Here is a 12,460-nt window from a genome sequence, read left to right on the forward strand (position 1 = left end):
TTAATTATATTGTTTTTTCTTCTAAGAATACAAGGTAATTGAAAGAAAATTGATTGATTACAAATTTTTTATTTATTTATAGAATTGTTTATAGATTATAATACATTTCATATAAATCATTTTATTTAAAACTCTTTCTACATTATACTGATCAATATATAGATCATTTTGTGCGTATGTATAGACAAAAATTATTTCTAAATTTTGAATGAAAAATAATTTAAATGTAGATAATTTAAACTAATTCTAAAATTTTTAAGTATGTAATAAAATATATAAAATATAAAAAAACTGAAGGATAATCTGCGTAAAAAATTATGGTTAAAGTATATAAAAATATGATAAACTATAATTTTAAACAAATGTACAAAGTAATTTTATGTAAAAAAGTAAAAAAAAAATGCAAAAAAATCTTTTCGATGGAAATCAGTATAGAATACTAACATTAACAATATCTGACAATACTTTCTTGGTTAAAAATATTATAAATATTCTATTGCATTTATAATATCACAGAGATCAATGAGAAAAGATTGATTGATTAATTAATATGAAAACTATTGATATATAATAACAAAATAGTAAATAATGTTTTCTCACAAAATATGAATAAAGCTTATATATATGCAATGTATATATATTGTTTGTTTTTGATAGCAATAACATCAATTATCATATGTATATATATTAAATACTTATAATTATATATTTAATTAATTATTAATTATTTCACCATTGTACATGATTTGTCTTTTTATTATTGACTATTTCACTTTTGGACATATTTCCTTTCTATTTCTTTTTAAACTCCTGACGACACGTGTGCCACCTATCGACATTTCTGTGAACTACGAGATTAATAAATATTAGGCATTATTAGACTTTTTAGGCGAATTATTTTTCTAGATTGCAAAATTAAACACATTAAATACGAACCTAAAATGTAATGAAAAAAGATTAATTGATTTTTATAAGATAACTTATTAATTTATATCTCTTCTCTCTAAAAACTTTTGACTCTAATTGTATGTTTCATTAATTTATTTAAAAGTGTCAATGATTATTAAAAAATGAGATCGTATACAGTATACTTCTTACTTGGTATAAGTGTTTTATTAGGAATAATAAATGGCGTTAGTACACAGGCTGATTGTTTCAATGAAGAATTGTTTTTAAAACCTTTACCAAGCGGTCATATTTATGCTTATTTTCAATTTACAACGTTATGGAAATCATTAAATACACCAAAGTCTTGTATGTAAAGTTTTTGATTATCTTCTTTTATGTCACTTTTGCATGCAAATATAATCTTATACAAATATATTTAAATATAATACATATTTCAGTTCATCACACACATTTGTTTCCCAGAGGATTAGGTGAAATTATAGGACGTCATAAAATAGATGAATTTCATGTTACTTTAACTCAAGGTTTATGGAATTATAAAAAATGGGGCTATCCTTTCTACGATGCTGGTCCCGGAGCTGAGATATATGCTTGGTTTAATAAAAATGTTACCAAGTAAATCAAATTATTTACTTATTATATTCATATTATCTCCAGATAAAGTGTTATCATTAATTTATAAAATTGTACTTTTTAATTTTTTTTTCTTTGATAGCATTGATCAAGAATGGAAAGGATTTACTAATGCTTTGTCAGGTTTACTTTGCGTCTCTTTAAATTTTGTTGATTTTGCTAACAGTGTATCACCAAAATTTACTTTTCGTCCTCGCGGTGTTGTTAAACAAACACCAAATTCTACTCATTTGCGATATTCTTCCTTACCACGGGAAATTGTTTGCACAGAGAATTTAACACCGTTTAAGAAATTATTACCATGTGATTCCAAGGTATTGACTTAAAGTATATGTATAATAGTAATAGATATTATTAATAACAAAACTTACAGAATGATTTCTATTTTATAGAAAGGTCTAGGAACTCTGTTGAATTCCGCATACATTCATAATACAAATTATCATTCTCTTGGAATACATTTTCGTTCAATATGCACTACTAAAGCATGCACGGATACATTTTTAGAATTACAACTGACAGTTTCATTAATATATGACAATATGATAGATACGCAGGTAAGATACAATAAAAAACCAAATCACAAGAAAATATTAACCATTATATTTGTTATTACAGGATTGGTCGATAAGAAAATTTTTTGGAATAGGAATTAAAGGATCGTGTCCTCTTGCGATAATAAGTAACATATATGTCGATATATCAATTAATAATACGCATCATACTTATGAAATAACACCTAAACCAACAATTAAACTTAAAAGCTTACGCGGAGGGCAAGAGAATAATATTGCTGTATATGATATTAGATCGCATTCTGCTGAAGGGATGTTTAATATTGCAGTTAAACATAGTACAACAAAGACTGCAGTCATTAATTATCCTTCTGTTCTTTACGCAAACAGATATATTATAGGTACATACTTGTTGTTTCTATTCATAATTATCGCAATGATTTATAATAGTAATTGTTAGATAAATAAGTATTATCTCTAGATATAATTTTTAAAGATACTTTCTTTAAAAGATTTATTATAATCCCTATTACAAATCATAAAATAATACTTTTATTCATTCTATATTTAATAGGTTCTGGTCAACAGAAAGGTAGTTTAGTAACGAAGATTTATAATAATCACTGGCAGGCACTTGATATTGTATTATTAGAAAACATTCCATGGTATCTATCAGTCTATTTGCACACTATTCAAATTACATGTAATGGGAAAAATGTTGTTCCACGTAAGACACTTTAATTGTTTCTTTTATTTAGTAATAATAATTAATAATAATAATAATAATATTATTATAAAACCTTTATCATTATTTTGTTGTATACAATACTATTAACAAACACATTTTTAACTTTTTTATTATTATACATTTTTATATTTCTTTTGATTATATTTTTAATGAAAAAAAACAATTGCAGTAGCACTTCATTACATGCCAGGAAAAGAAAGGATAAGTCCATATTATTTAGAATTAATTTTACGCCTACCACCTCATTCAGTTACAAAGTTTTCTATAGAAATTGAATATTTATTTTTAAAATGGCAAGAATATCCACCTGATGCAAATCATGGGTTTTATATGGGTCCAGCTATTATCACAGCATTGCTACCAATTGCAAGAAATTATACCGCTTTACCTCTTGATGGAAGTATTATATCGTTGAGGTACATATGTATTTAATCATGTTTTATAATATATACTCTTTCTCTCTTTTTTTTAATGGAATTATTTCTAATATATAACAAAACTTATTATTATTGCAATTGACCAAATGCTTATTTCAGCTTTAATGCCTCGCAAGATAATTATCTGGTACAATTAAGAACAGAATCTTTACTTATCAGTCTTCCAACCCCTGATTTTAGCATGCCATATAACGTGATTTGTTTAGCATGCACAGCAGTTGCTCTAGCATTTGGACCACTTCATAATATATCTACAAAGCGATTGGTATTGAAAAATATTGAAAAAGATTGGAAAGATCAAGTATTTTCTTTTATCAGAGAAAAGATTTTTGGATCTAAAGAAAAAAAGGAATGAAGATCGTGCGTGTTATTTGTGTTTCTTTTTATATGTATTAAATATATATATTTAATGAAAATAAATAAAGTATTAATAATTTGTTAAGCAATCCTTACGATAAAAGAATATTGTTATTTCAAATGTTATTTTTAATGAATAATTCTAAAAAGATTGCCTTTCATTTCTTTTTACTAACATTTATTTAAAATCTTTTTATGTTTAGGATTATCATTGCTCATGTTAAAACTTCGTAAATATTGTATCCTTTATGTAAATAATAGTTGTTTACGGAGAAGCAATAATAGCGTATATAAAGTTTTTGAAAATAAAACAATCACGTCGATTAAAATAAAATAATGAACAAATTTAATAAAAACGTGATCATTATCAGGCGCTATTATTGCTTACTATATTCTACATACATTTTTAATAATCACTTAGATAATAACATAATTATATTCTTAAATATATATATATATATATATCGGTATATACAAATAATCATGGTATAATATAGAAAACAGAATAAGTAATACTATTTTTTTTTTTTATATGGCGTTTCGAACTCGAAACTTTATTACCACTTCAACACAAGAACGTTATTCCTCTCGGTTTTACGCGAGTTCTGTCCACGGTGTATCTAAACGAGCGATTTTCCTTAGATAGAATTTAATGTTTCTTCTTAGAAACATTCTTATTAAAGGTCTTCTTAATGACCTTTTGTTATTCAGTTTTCCTAACAATACTCTATGTGTCATTCTTTTATCCCTTCATGTATGCTACGTGTTCTGCCTATTGTAATTGTCGCGCTTTACTACTCTTACGATATTTAAAAAGTTATATAATTCCGTCATCTCGAAATTATGTAATTTCCTAAATTCTTCGCAGATTTCATACTTTCTTGCGCTAAAAATTGGTTTTAAGACTTTGTTTTCAAAGACCGCAAGTTTCTTTTCGTTTTTTTTTGTGATGTTACGCATTTGTAAAAAGATAATAAAGTCACTTTTTCTTTCTTTCTTTCCTTTTTTCAAAATTTTTTTCTTTATATATAAAACGAGATAAAAGAATTTCAAATCAATATATTACTAATGTATATTCTCTACAATGCTATAAGTAATAATAAACTCTTCAAATCATTGCTATAAAAAGTATTATGGAGTCAATGTTAATATAACAAAAAGTAATTTTTTAATCATATTTTTCATATAATGTAAAAACAATAAATATTGATATTAATTAAAACGTATTTAAAATAAAAATATTCTATTATATTTTATGGTGCTGGTCTTAGTACAGGAGAAATTTTGATGCATGTGTTTAAAACGCCACCGATGTGACATCGGTTTACATGATTTTCATTATCTTCGCTAAAAATACTTTGCATTAACCAATGATTGGCTGAATTTGCAGGATAAATGCAAGCTTTTGAACAAACTTTATTCGGTGATAAAGTAGGTAATGAATTTTCTGCGAGTATAGAATTCATTGGGTCCCGATTTTCATCAGATTTAAGTGTCTTCTCAATTTCTTCTTCATCGGATGAACAAAGATCAATAACCATAATTGATTTCTGTTTTACTGAATATGTTATTTCTGTTATTTCATTTGTACTGTCTTTAATGACTGATTTGTTTTCAGAATAATTATTAACAGATGTAACAAATGGTGTATTAGATGGTGTTATTGGCATACTTTTTTCTGTTATCATTTTCTTAACTGGTACTTCTTCCAATGTCTTTAATTTAGTTTTGGATGCAGGTCCAGCCTTTATATATGATCGTCTCGTAGAAGAATTTCGATGTTTGAAAGAATTTTGCTTATAATCTTCTATTTGTTTTTGATTTAATTTCGTGAGAGTAACAAAGACGGGTCGACAAGCAGCATATAGAATTTGCGATTTTATATCCAAAACTAAAGGAAGAAAAGAAATAATTAAATTATGTCATTTAAAATGTATTCATTTCATGTTCATTAAACATTTATGCATTATACACACTTGGTTTTCCTTTTAAAGCATCAGCAAACTTATATTGATGTACATAATCAATTTGTTTATCTCGACTGAATTTATATGTTGTAACCCACTTATCACGTTCATCTTCTTTATCTAACCATTTTGGTCTACACGAACTTGTTACAGGTGGTGCAAGTACATGCCTTTCTATTCTTTCTAATCGTTCTTGTTGTGTTTCTTCAGTCATTGTCTTGGATTTTTTGGCTAATATCATACCAGCAGGTGAAGAAAATGGAATCGCTCGAGATTTAGTTAAATTAATTGATCCTCTAACACGAGACGAGGTTCTAGTTACTATACACGTATTATTAATCGCTTCACTTTTATTCGACACAGTTACTTCGCCTTCTTTTTCTCTCGAACGTAATTTAAAATATTCTAAAAATTCATTTTGGTCTGTTTCTGGTTGAACGACAGAGAAGTCTGGTGTGTTGGGTCGTGAGCTGTTGCTTTCGTGATATTGTTGTGAACAACAAATCAGCTCATGTTCCTGAAATATTAGAACAATAAGCTCATAATAATAATTCATAAAAATATATTTATAGATATTTTAATTAGTGTATTGTACCTTCATTTTTTCAAGTCCAACGAATTCTGCGTCACAGTTGTCGCAAAGATATATGTCATCGCAAGGTGGTTGAACCATCATAAAAGACTGTGTTTGTTGTTTAGATTTATTAGCAAAATTGGATGTAATTCCATTATGAAAAAGTAATGTTTTTCTTGGATTTTCATTCTTTTTATCATAATTCTGAAAAGAAAGAAATAATAATAATGAACGAAAATAATAATAAGAATAGTGAAAAATAAAAGAAAGATACATACCATATTCTCATTACGGAATGTTACTAAGAGTTTACTAGTACTTTTGTGATATAAACTAGTAGTGGAATCCCAATTATTAACATAGTCTAATTCTTCGTGTGAATATCGTGCAAGAAATGAACAAAAACGTAACAAATATTCACTTTTATGATATGCATAACATCTGAGCACTATTTTTTTTAGACTTGCCATCCAATTCTGTTAAAAACTTACATATAGTTATTTTATTTATCGAATATAATTAAACGTTTTCTTACTTACATCTGTTAACTTTTTAGGTCGTATTAGAGGATTAGAAAATTTTATTTCTTCAGGCCACCATGCTGGTTTATTTATAACTTCGTTAATATCATGTCCTGATGAACACTCAATCATAAATGTTACAAAACTTTCTAATTGTGTCTGTAATGTAAGAACAAATTAATATTGAATTCCATTATTATAGAATTAAATCTAAATGAAACATTAACATACCAATGTCATTTTTTCTAAAGAAGTTGGATACCCATCAGCAAATAGAAGTGGAAGATTAGAAACCATAGAACTTTCTTCATGAGAATTTTCACAAACTAATTCTATGGTTTCATTAGCAGATTCCGTCATGTTATCATACATAAGATCTGGGAGGTGGTTTTGAGGCAAATCTACCTCGTAAACATCTACTTGAACGCTCGAATACTTCATTTTATATTGAGATTATTAACATCTGTTTATTTCAATAAAAATTAATTACGGGAACAGTATTGTAAAAGGCTGTTTCTTAGCTTTAGTATTCTACACAAAAACAAAGAAAGACAATATTTATTATTTATTATAGTAAAACATATGCATACATTTAATTAAATTAAAAAATACAAATGTGTGATGCAAAAATTAAATAAATAAATTGATTGACAATGATCGATTGACAAATGAAAACCTTTCAACTTATTTTTTTAGAGTATATAAACAAATATTTATGCTTTAATGAGATGACAGATATATTGACAATTATTTTATCAATAAAATATAGAAATGCCCTTACTTAAACGAAATAAATAAGAAATATTTACATAATTATCTATTTTATTTTTACTTTTAAACAGAGATATATATTTTGATGTAACTTTTTTTTATCGAGATATATTTATTCACACATTTATTTATTTAAAAAATTACGAGAAGAAAAATGATAATTTCTTAGAAATTGCATGCTACGCAAAATGCTTTCGTTGCAAATCTTTATAAGGCATTTCACATTAAGAGCGAAGGATCACACAAAAAATGTTTTCAAATGGAATATATTGTATTTAGATTAACATACATTAGATTGACTACATACGATTGAATTTTTTCACACACATATCTATAGTTATTATCTTGATACATTTCCCATAATATAACTTCAAAAAAGTAAAAGAATCTGCCCACAACACATACCTACTAAAATATATAGGGGTTGTAGTAAACTGTTGGAATGCGATGTTGAAGGTCCCTGCACATTTTAATGCAGTTTACAAATATATAGATAGCGTAGTGATAGCTTGGTATGATAGGTTCAACTGCGTGACAAAAAAATATGTGGTGTTATATTATATATGAAATTATATATATAAAATATTGTAAATTTAGTAAGAAATTATTGAGGTGAGCAATATAAACGAGATCGGAAAGAAACTAACTGTCATATGTCCATTTAAAAATGGACACTTTTTCGACAATATGGCGACCAATTGATAACATATATAGGATATCTCATGCCAACTGAAACAACTTCTGTATCTCCTAAATATGCATTAAAAAAATGCAACTGTACCTTTTTATTTTTAATTAAAATTTATATTTTTGACTACAACAATTGTTGTAATATTTTTATGCACTATATAATAATATTAACATATCATCTGATATCATTTATCTTTAATCTATCGTTTCTATTTTTAACCGTTTAGAAAATACAATTAGTTCCAATTGGCATGAAACACCCTGAATATTGACTACATTACGATTAGCATAATAAATGTATAATATAATTTTCTTTGATTAGTATACACTCTTAATGAATTTTTGTAACATTATATCATTCTGTAAATGTTACAAAATATTTTGAATATCTAAATGTTTATTCTTATAATGTATTCTTTGATATATAAATAATATATTTAATAAATAAATATCTAAATTATGAAGAAATAAAAAAGTATTAATAAATATTAATGTGAAAGAACACATAATGTACATAATTCTTTTTTATTTCAAATAATTTCATGAGAATAATATAATGAACAAACATATGATTTGAGAAAATGTGTACTATATGATCATATAAATATAAATTTGTGTAAAATTATCTATTATATATCATGTTTCTATCAGTTCCTGAGTAATAAATAGTTGTAAATTCTTTTCTATCTGTTTTTAGATATATAATCAATTAAAAAATATACTAGGTGTGTATATATACACATAATTATGATCTATTGTATTAGTGATATCGTAAGATATTTAATATCTTTTTAAATAAACAAAATAAATATAGAAACCTATTTCAATGCATTTTAGATTCTCATATCTATTAAAAATTAAGGACAAAGAAAAAGAGAAAAGAATTTACTATAACTTATATAATACCATTAATAAATATTAATTTTCATCTAACAATTGGACATAATTTTTGTTGTTCAATTGTTGATATTATGCGTGAAAATAATTATAATTCGACAAAATAATCTAGTACAAAATATGTTTTGTGTAGATGAAGTGAAATTGGTTTAGTAGGCTTTAGTATATTATTTGTTTACAACCATTTCTTCTTATTATAATTAAAGATTCTTAATTATTGATATATATATTTAAAATATCCTGTGGAGATGAAAATTTCATCAGAGGAATCATTATTTTTGTAAGTAGTATTATTATTACCTTTATATAGCTGCATTTTTTGTAATTTATAACTATAATATTTTTCTTTCTTTGTATTATTTTTACAAGTTAAGCTTGAGATATATTTAATATTCTTAGTTAAATTAAACTGATTATATTATTGTATGCATTTCATAAAATGACTCTAATTATTATCAGCTGTCATTTTTAAAAAAATATTATAAATGAAAATAACATGAAACACATGTTGGCCTAATTAAACTGATTATTTTTACTACAACGCGCGCGCGCGCGTATTTAAGGATAATCACAAATTCTTAATCTAAAGATGCTAGATATATAAGAAAGATATAAAATATATTTTAATAGTATAATATATGTGTGTGTATGTGAATACAATTAAGCTATGCTTTTTACTTATGTTTAAAAAAAATATTATTTACTCTAATAAACGCGCGCGCGCGAAAGATAATGAATGCAATTTTTCCCCCGGTATTGTACACTCCCACATATTATAAATGAAATTAAAAAGTCTATAATTTCAGTCATTTTGAAATATAGATGGTATTAACATATCTAATTTTATAATAAAATAATATATCTCACTCTCCTTCTTTAATAACAATACTGCCAAACATTCTATCAAAGAATTGAATTAAATACGAAACGTGGAAATTTCCTAACTTTAAGAAAAATAGGATAATAAAAAACGTATACATTTTTTTTTTTAAATACATATAAATGGAGTTTTTTAAAAATATGTATAAATAGACTTTTTTGTTTAAAAATATAATATGCATGATTTTATTTATAATGATTTTATTATATATAAGAAAATAAAACACATGCGCGCACATAAAAGATTGAATTGTTACGTATGGTTATTGATGAAAAAAAATTTGTTTCGATTAAATAAAAAACCAGCATATAATTATTTGTTTATAAAATTCTATTAGAGAGTGCATTGTATATATGCATACTTAGGACAGGAGAAGTATTGGTGTATAGTTTTAAAATGTTTTTAAGCCTTGATCAAGTGACAAAATCAGACTAATTGAGACTAATTTATCGAACGCCTTATATATAGCAGTCTGATTAAAAATACTTATCATATATTAGATGATCAAATTGAAACTACATTATACAGGCACTTCTCCAAAGCTCTTGTGACCTGTTTCACTGGCATGTTGTCGTGCTGCGACTGGTCCATTTAATTTAATATTGCAAACATAGCACATTAATTTAAATTTTTGAATGTCTGTATATTGGCGACTAGACTTCACTTCTCTTGCAAGCTCTGCAGCTTCTAACAACATTCTATCATCTTCTGTTGAAAAAATCGTTTGAATGGAACCACCCTAGAAAAAAATAAATTATTTTTAATAAATAAGCTGTTAATAAATCTGCTTTAACATATAACTAAAATTAATGTAATAAAATTTATTTATTATCTACATTTCTTATCTATTATCTATAACTCACATCAAGTGGTTCCAAGTAAAGCGGGTCATAATGTATTCCATCAAATATAAGAAATACTCTTTGAGCGTAATGTTGATCTTCTCCAAACCTGTTTATAATAGCATTGATACTATCAATTACAGCTATCTCCAATCCATAAAATTTCGACAGTATAGATAATTCTATTGCTCCTCCCCACGAATCTGACTTTAAAATCCACTTGCAATATTCTGCATTAGGTCTACCCAAAAAAGCTTCAGAATATTCCTCTATATCTGAGGCGACGGTATTAGCGATGATTTCTCTCATAAAACTTGAACAACTACTATCAACTTTTCCTATATAACAAAATATATATCTGATTTAAATAAACGTTAAGCGTGTACAACTATAATAAATCTATAATTTAATAATGTATTCTAAGAGTATAACATACCATTAAGAACATAGCCAACACTAGTGAATAAACATGAATTATCTGCTGGTACAACCATTTTCATAAGAACACCAGGTGTATTAAGGAAAGTTTCATCATTAACAATATGAGATCTACCAATTTCAGTTTCTATTTGAGCGCCATTAATAACTTGTTTTTCTTCAATAATCAGAGTATCGCCAGAAACTATACCACTGTCCATAATAGTAGCCGATCCATTGTCAAGATTGATCGCTTTAGGTGGAAAACCACCAAGAACGTGAAGAGCATCGACAGAAATACCTGTCACATCGGCTAGCTTCGATTTCAATGCAGCTACTTTATCCTGTGGGACAAGCCCATTTACAACTTTCTGTCCTGACTTTGTTTTAACCCTTAAAACAAATCCAGCCATGCTTTCAAGCGTTTATTATGATTTAAACGAAAAAAGAGGAGAGAAAAAAAATTAAACTTATTGTGGCTTTTCTTTCAATCAGCTGTCCCAACCTCCTTTCAAGGAATCAATCATATCATGTATGTAGAGTCATACCAATATCATACACTGACTTTGACTTATTATTTATTAGCCATACTCATCATTTCTTTATTTTAATTCTTGATTTGGTATTCCTTTTTTGGTTACAAAATGAAAATAATTCAAAGTGTCTAAAATATGATTTATTAACAAAATCTATTATAGAGCCACAGTACCCGTTATATATTAACATATATATCTACTGTTGGTCATGTGATCTGATAATAACCAATTCACCACAATGCATATGTATGTAGATACGTACATATAAGTTAAGAATAAGGTCACATTTTAAGAGCTTTAATCGCAAAGCATATATAGACGCAAACCATCGATGCTAATTTTGTTTTTTTTTTCTTTCTCTTTTCCTTACTTCTTCTTATTTTTTCCGTTTTTTTCAATCTTATGCGACCACGTCGCCAACTGCGTCAGATACGTTGAAAAATTTTCATGATGCACTCGTCGCACATTGCATAAGGTTAATGACTGAAAAATAAATAAATCTCGATATTGCAGATAAAAGTTTGATATTATTTATACATCCATACATACATCCAAAGAGATGTTTAAAATATATGATGATAATTATATGTCGATTATAATTAACAGTCAAAATGTTAATTTTGTTCATAGAAATTTAAAAAAGTCAACACCAAGATCGATTAGGATTAGAAAACTAATATCGACTTTTTAAATACGAGTTTATGTAGTGTTCACACCAGGTAGTGCCGATGTAAACAAATTTTTAATCGTTGTTGGAATTCTACGC

The 12,460-nt window shown here is 26.2% G+C and overlaps 3 protein-coding genes across 6 annotated transcripts; 1 reads left to right on the forward strand and 2 right to left on the reverse strand.

Annotated features, from left to right (window-relative positions):
• Window positions 1–850: 850 nt before the first annotated feature.
• Window positions 851–3,861, forward strand: LOC106788438 (GPI transamidase component PIG-T). Its single transcript, XM_014751691.1, has 8 exons — window positions 851–1,254; window positions 1,347–1,524; window positions 1,625–1,856; window positions 1,935–2,099; window positions 2,161–2,458; window positions 2,632–2,784; window positions 2,975–3,221; window positions 3,342–3,861. The coding sequence occupies exons 1-8, from the start codon at window positions 1,071–1,073 to the stop codon at window positions 3,595–3,597; spliced, it is 1,713 nt and encodes a 570-aa protein (XP_014607177.1). The 5' UTR covers window positions 851–1,070; the 3' UTR covers window positions 3,598–3,861.
• A 256-nt stretch (window positions 3,862–4,117) lies between these two features.
• LOC106788437 lies at window positions 4,118–8,220 on the reverse strand. Of its 4 annotated transcripts, none has more exons than XM_014751689.1 (7): window positions 7,838–8,220; window positions 6,893–7,192; window positions 6,680–6,820; window positions 6,419–6,616; window positions 6,162–6,344; window positions 5,576–6,083; window positions 4,118–5,490 (listed from the first exon to the last, which is right to left on the reverse strand). In XM_014751689.1, exons 2-7 carry the CDS (start codon window positions 7,100–7,102, stop codon window positions 4,853–4,855), a joined length of 1,878 nt encoding a protein of 625 aa, XP_014607175.1. In that variant the 5' UTR covers window positions 7,103–7,192; window positions 7,838–8,220; the 3' UTR covers window positions 4,118–4,852. The 4 variants fall into 4 exon arrangements, with proteins under 4 accessions (XP_014607175.1, XP_014607176.1, XP_014607173.1 ...); XM_014751690.1 differs by having other exon boundaries at window positions 6,893–7,124; window positions 7,740–8,220; XM_014751687.1 differs by having other exon boundaries at window positions 7,740–8,220.
• A 1,833-nt stretch (window positions 8,221–10,053) lies between these two features.
• On the reverse strand, window positions 10,054–12,177 carry LOC106788443 (ubiquitin thioesterase OTU1). The gene is made up of 3 exons (XM_014751699.1): window positions 11,178–12,177; window positions 10,763–11,079; window positions 10,054–10,638 (listed from the first exon to the last, which is right to left on the reverse strand). The coding sequence occupies exons 1-3, from the start codon at window positions 11,569–11,571 to the stop codon at window positions 10,420–10,422; spliced, it is 930 nt and encodes a 309-aa protein (XP_014607185.1). The 5' UTR covers window positions 11,572–12,177; the 3' UTR covers window positions 10,054–10,419.
• Between the last annotated feature and the right edge of the window lie 283 nt (window positions 12,178–12,460).

The sequence above is a fragment of the Polistes canadensis genome, unplaced genomic scaffold, assembly GCF_001313835.1.
Source record: "Polistes canadensis isolate GaletaPanama2010 unplaced genomic scaffold, ASM131383v1 scaffold_139, whole genome shotgun sequence".
Taxonomy (NCBI): domain Eukaryota; kingdom Metazoa; phylum Arthropoda; class Insecta; order Hymenoptera; family Vespidae; genus Polistes; species Polistes canadensis.

What these genes read in the sequence shown, in the direction of transcription:
- LOC106788443 (XM_014751699.1), bottom strand. Translation starts at nt 11,571, where the DNA reads ATGGCTGGATTTGTTTTAAGGGTTAAAACAAAGTCAGGACAGAAAGTT. An exon ending in TGTTGGCTATGTTCTTAATG is followed by an intron (nt 11,080 to 11,177) that starts GTATGTTATACT and finishes TTTGTTATATAG; the next exon opens with GAAAAGTTGATAGTAGTTGT. An exon ending in TTTACTTGGAACCACTTGAT is followed by an intron (nt 10,639 to 10,762) that starts GTGAGTTATAGA and finishes ATTTTTTTCTAG; the next exon opens with GGTGGTTCCATTCAAACGAT.
- LOC106788438 (XM_014751691.1), top strand. Translation starts at nt 1,071, where the DNA reads ATGAGATCGTATACAGTATACTTCTTACTTGGTATAAGTGTTTTATTA. An exon ending in CGCAAACAGATATATTATAG is followed by an intron (nt 2,459 to 2,631) that starts GTACATACTTGT and finishes TATATTTAATAG; the next exon opens with GTTCTGGTCAACAGAAAGGT. An exon ending in GGAAGTATTATATCGTTGAG is followed by an intron (nt 3,222 to 3,341) that starts GTACATATGTAT and finishes TGCTTATTTCAG; the next exon opens with CTTTAATGCCTCGCAAGATA.
- LOC106788437 (XM_014751689.1), bottom strand. Translation starts at nt 7,102, where the DNA reads ATGAAGTATTCGAGCGTTCAAGTAGATGTTTACGAGGTAGATTTGCCT. An exon ending in TTGGACTTGAAAAAATGAAG is followed by an intron (nt 6,084 to 6,161) that starts GTACAATACACT and finishes CTAATATTTCAG; the next exon opens with GAACATGAGCTGATTTGTTG. An exon ending in TGCTTTAAAAGGAAAACCAA is followed by an intron (nt 5,491 to 5,575) that starts GTGTGTATAATG and finishes TTCTTCCTTTAG; the next exon opens with TTTTGGATATAAAATCGCAA.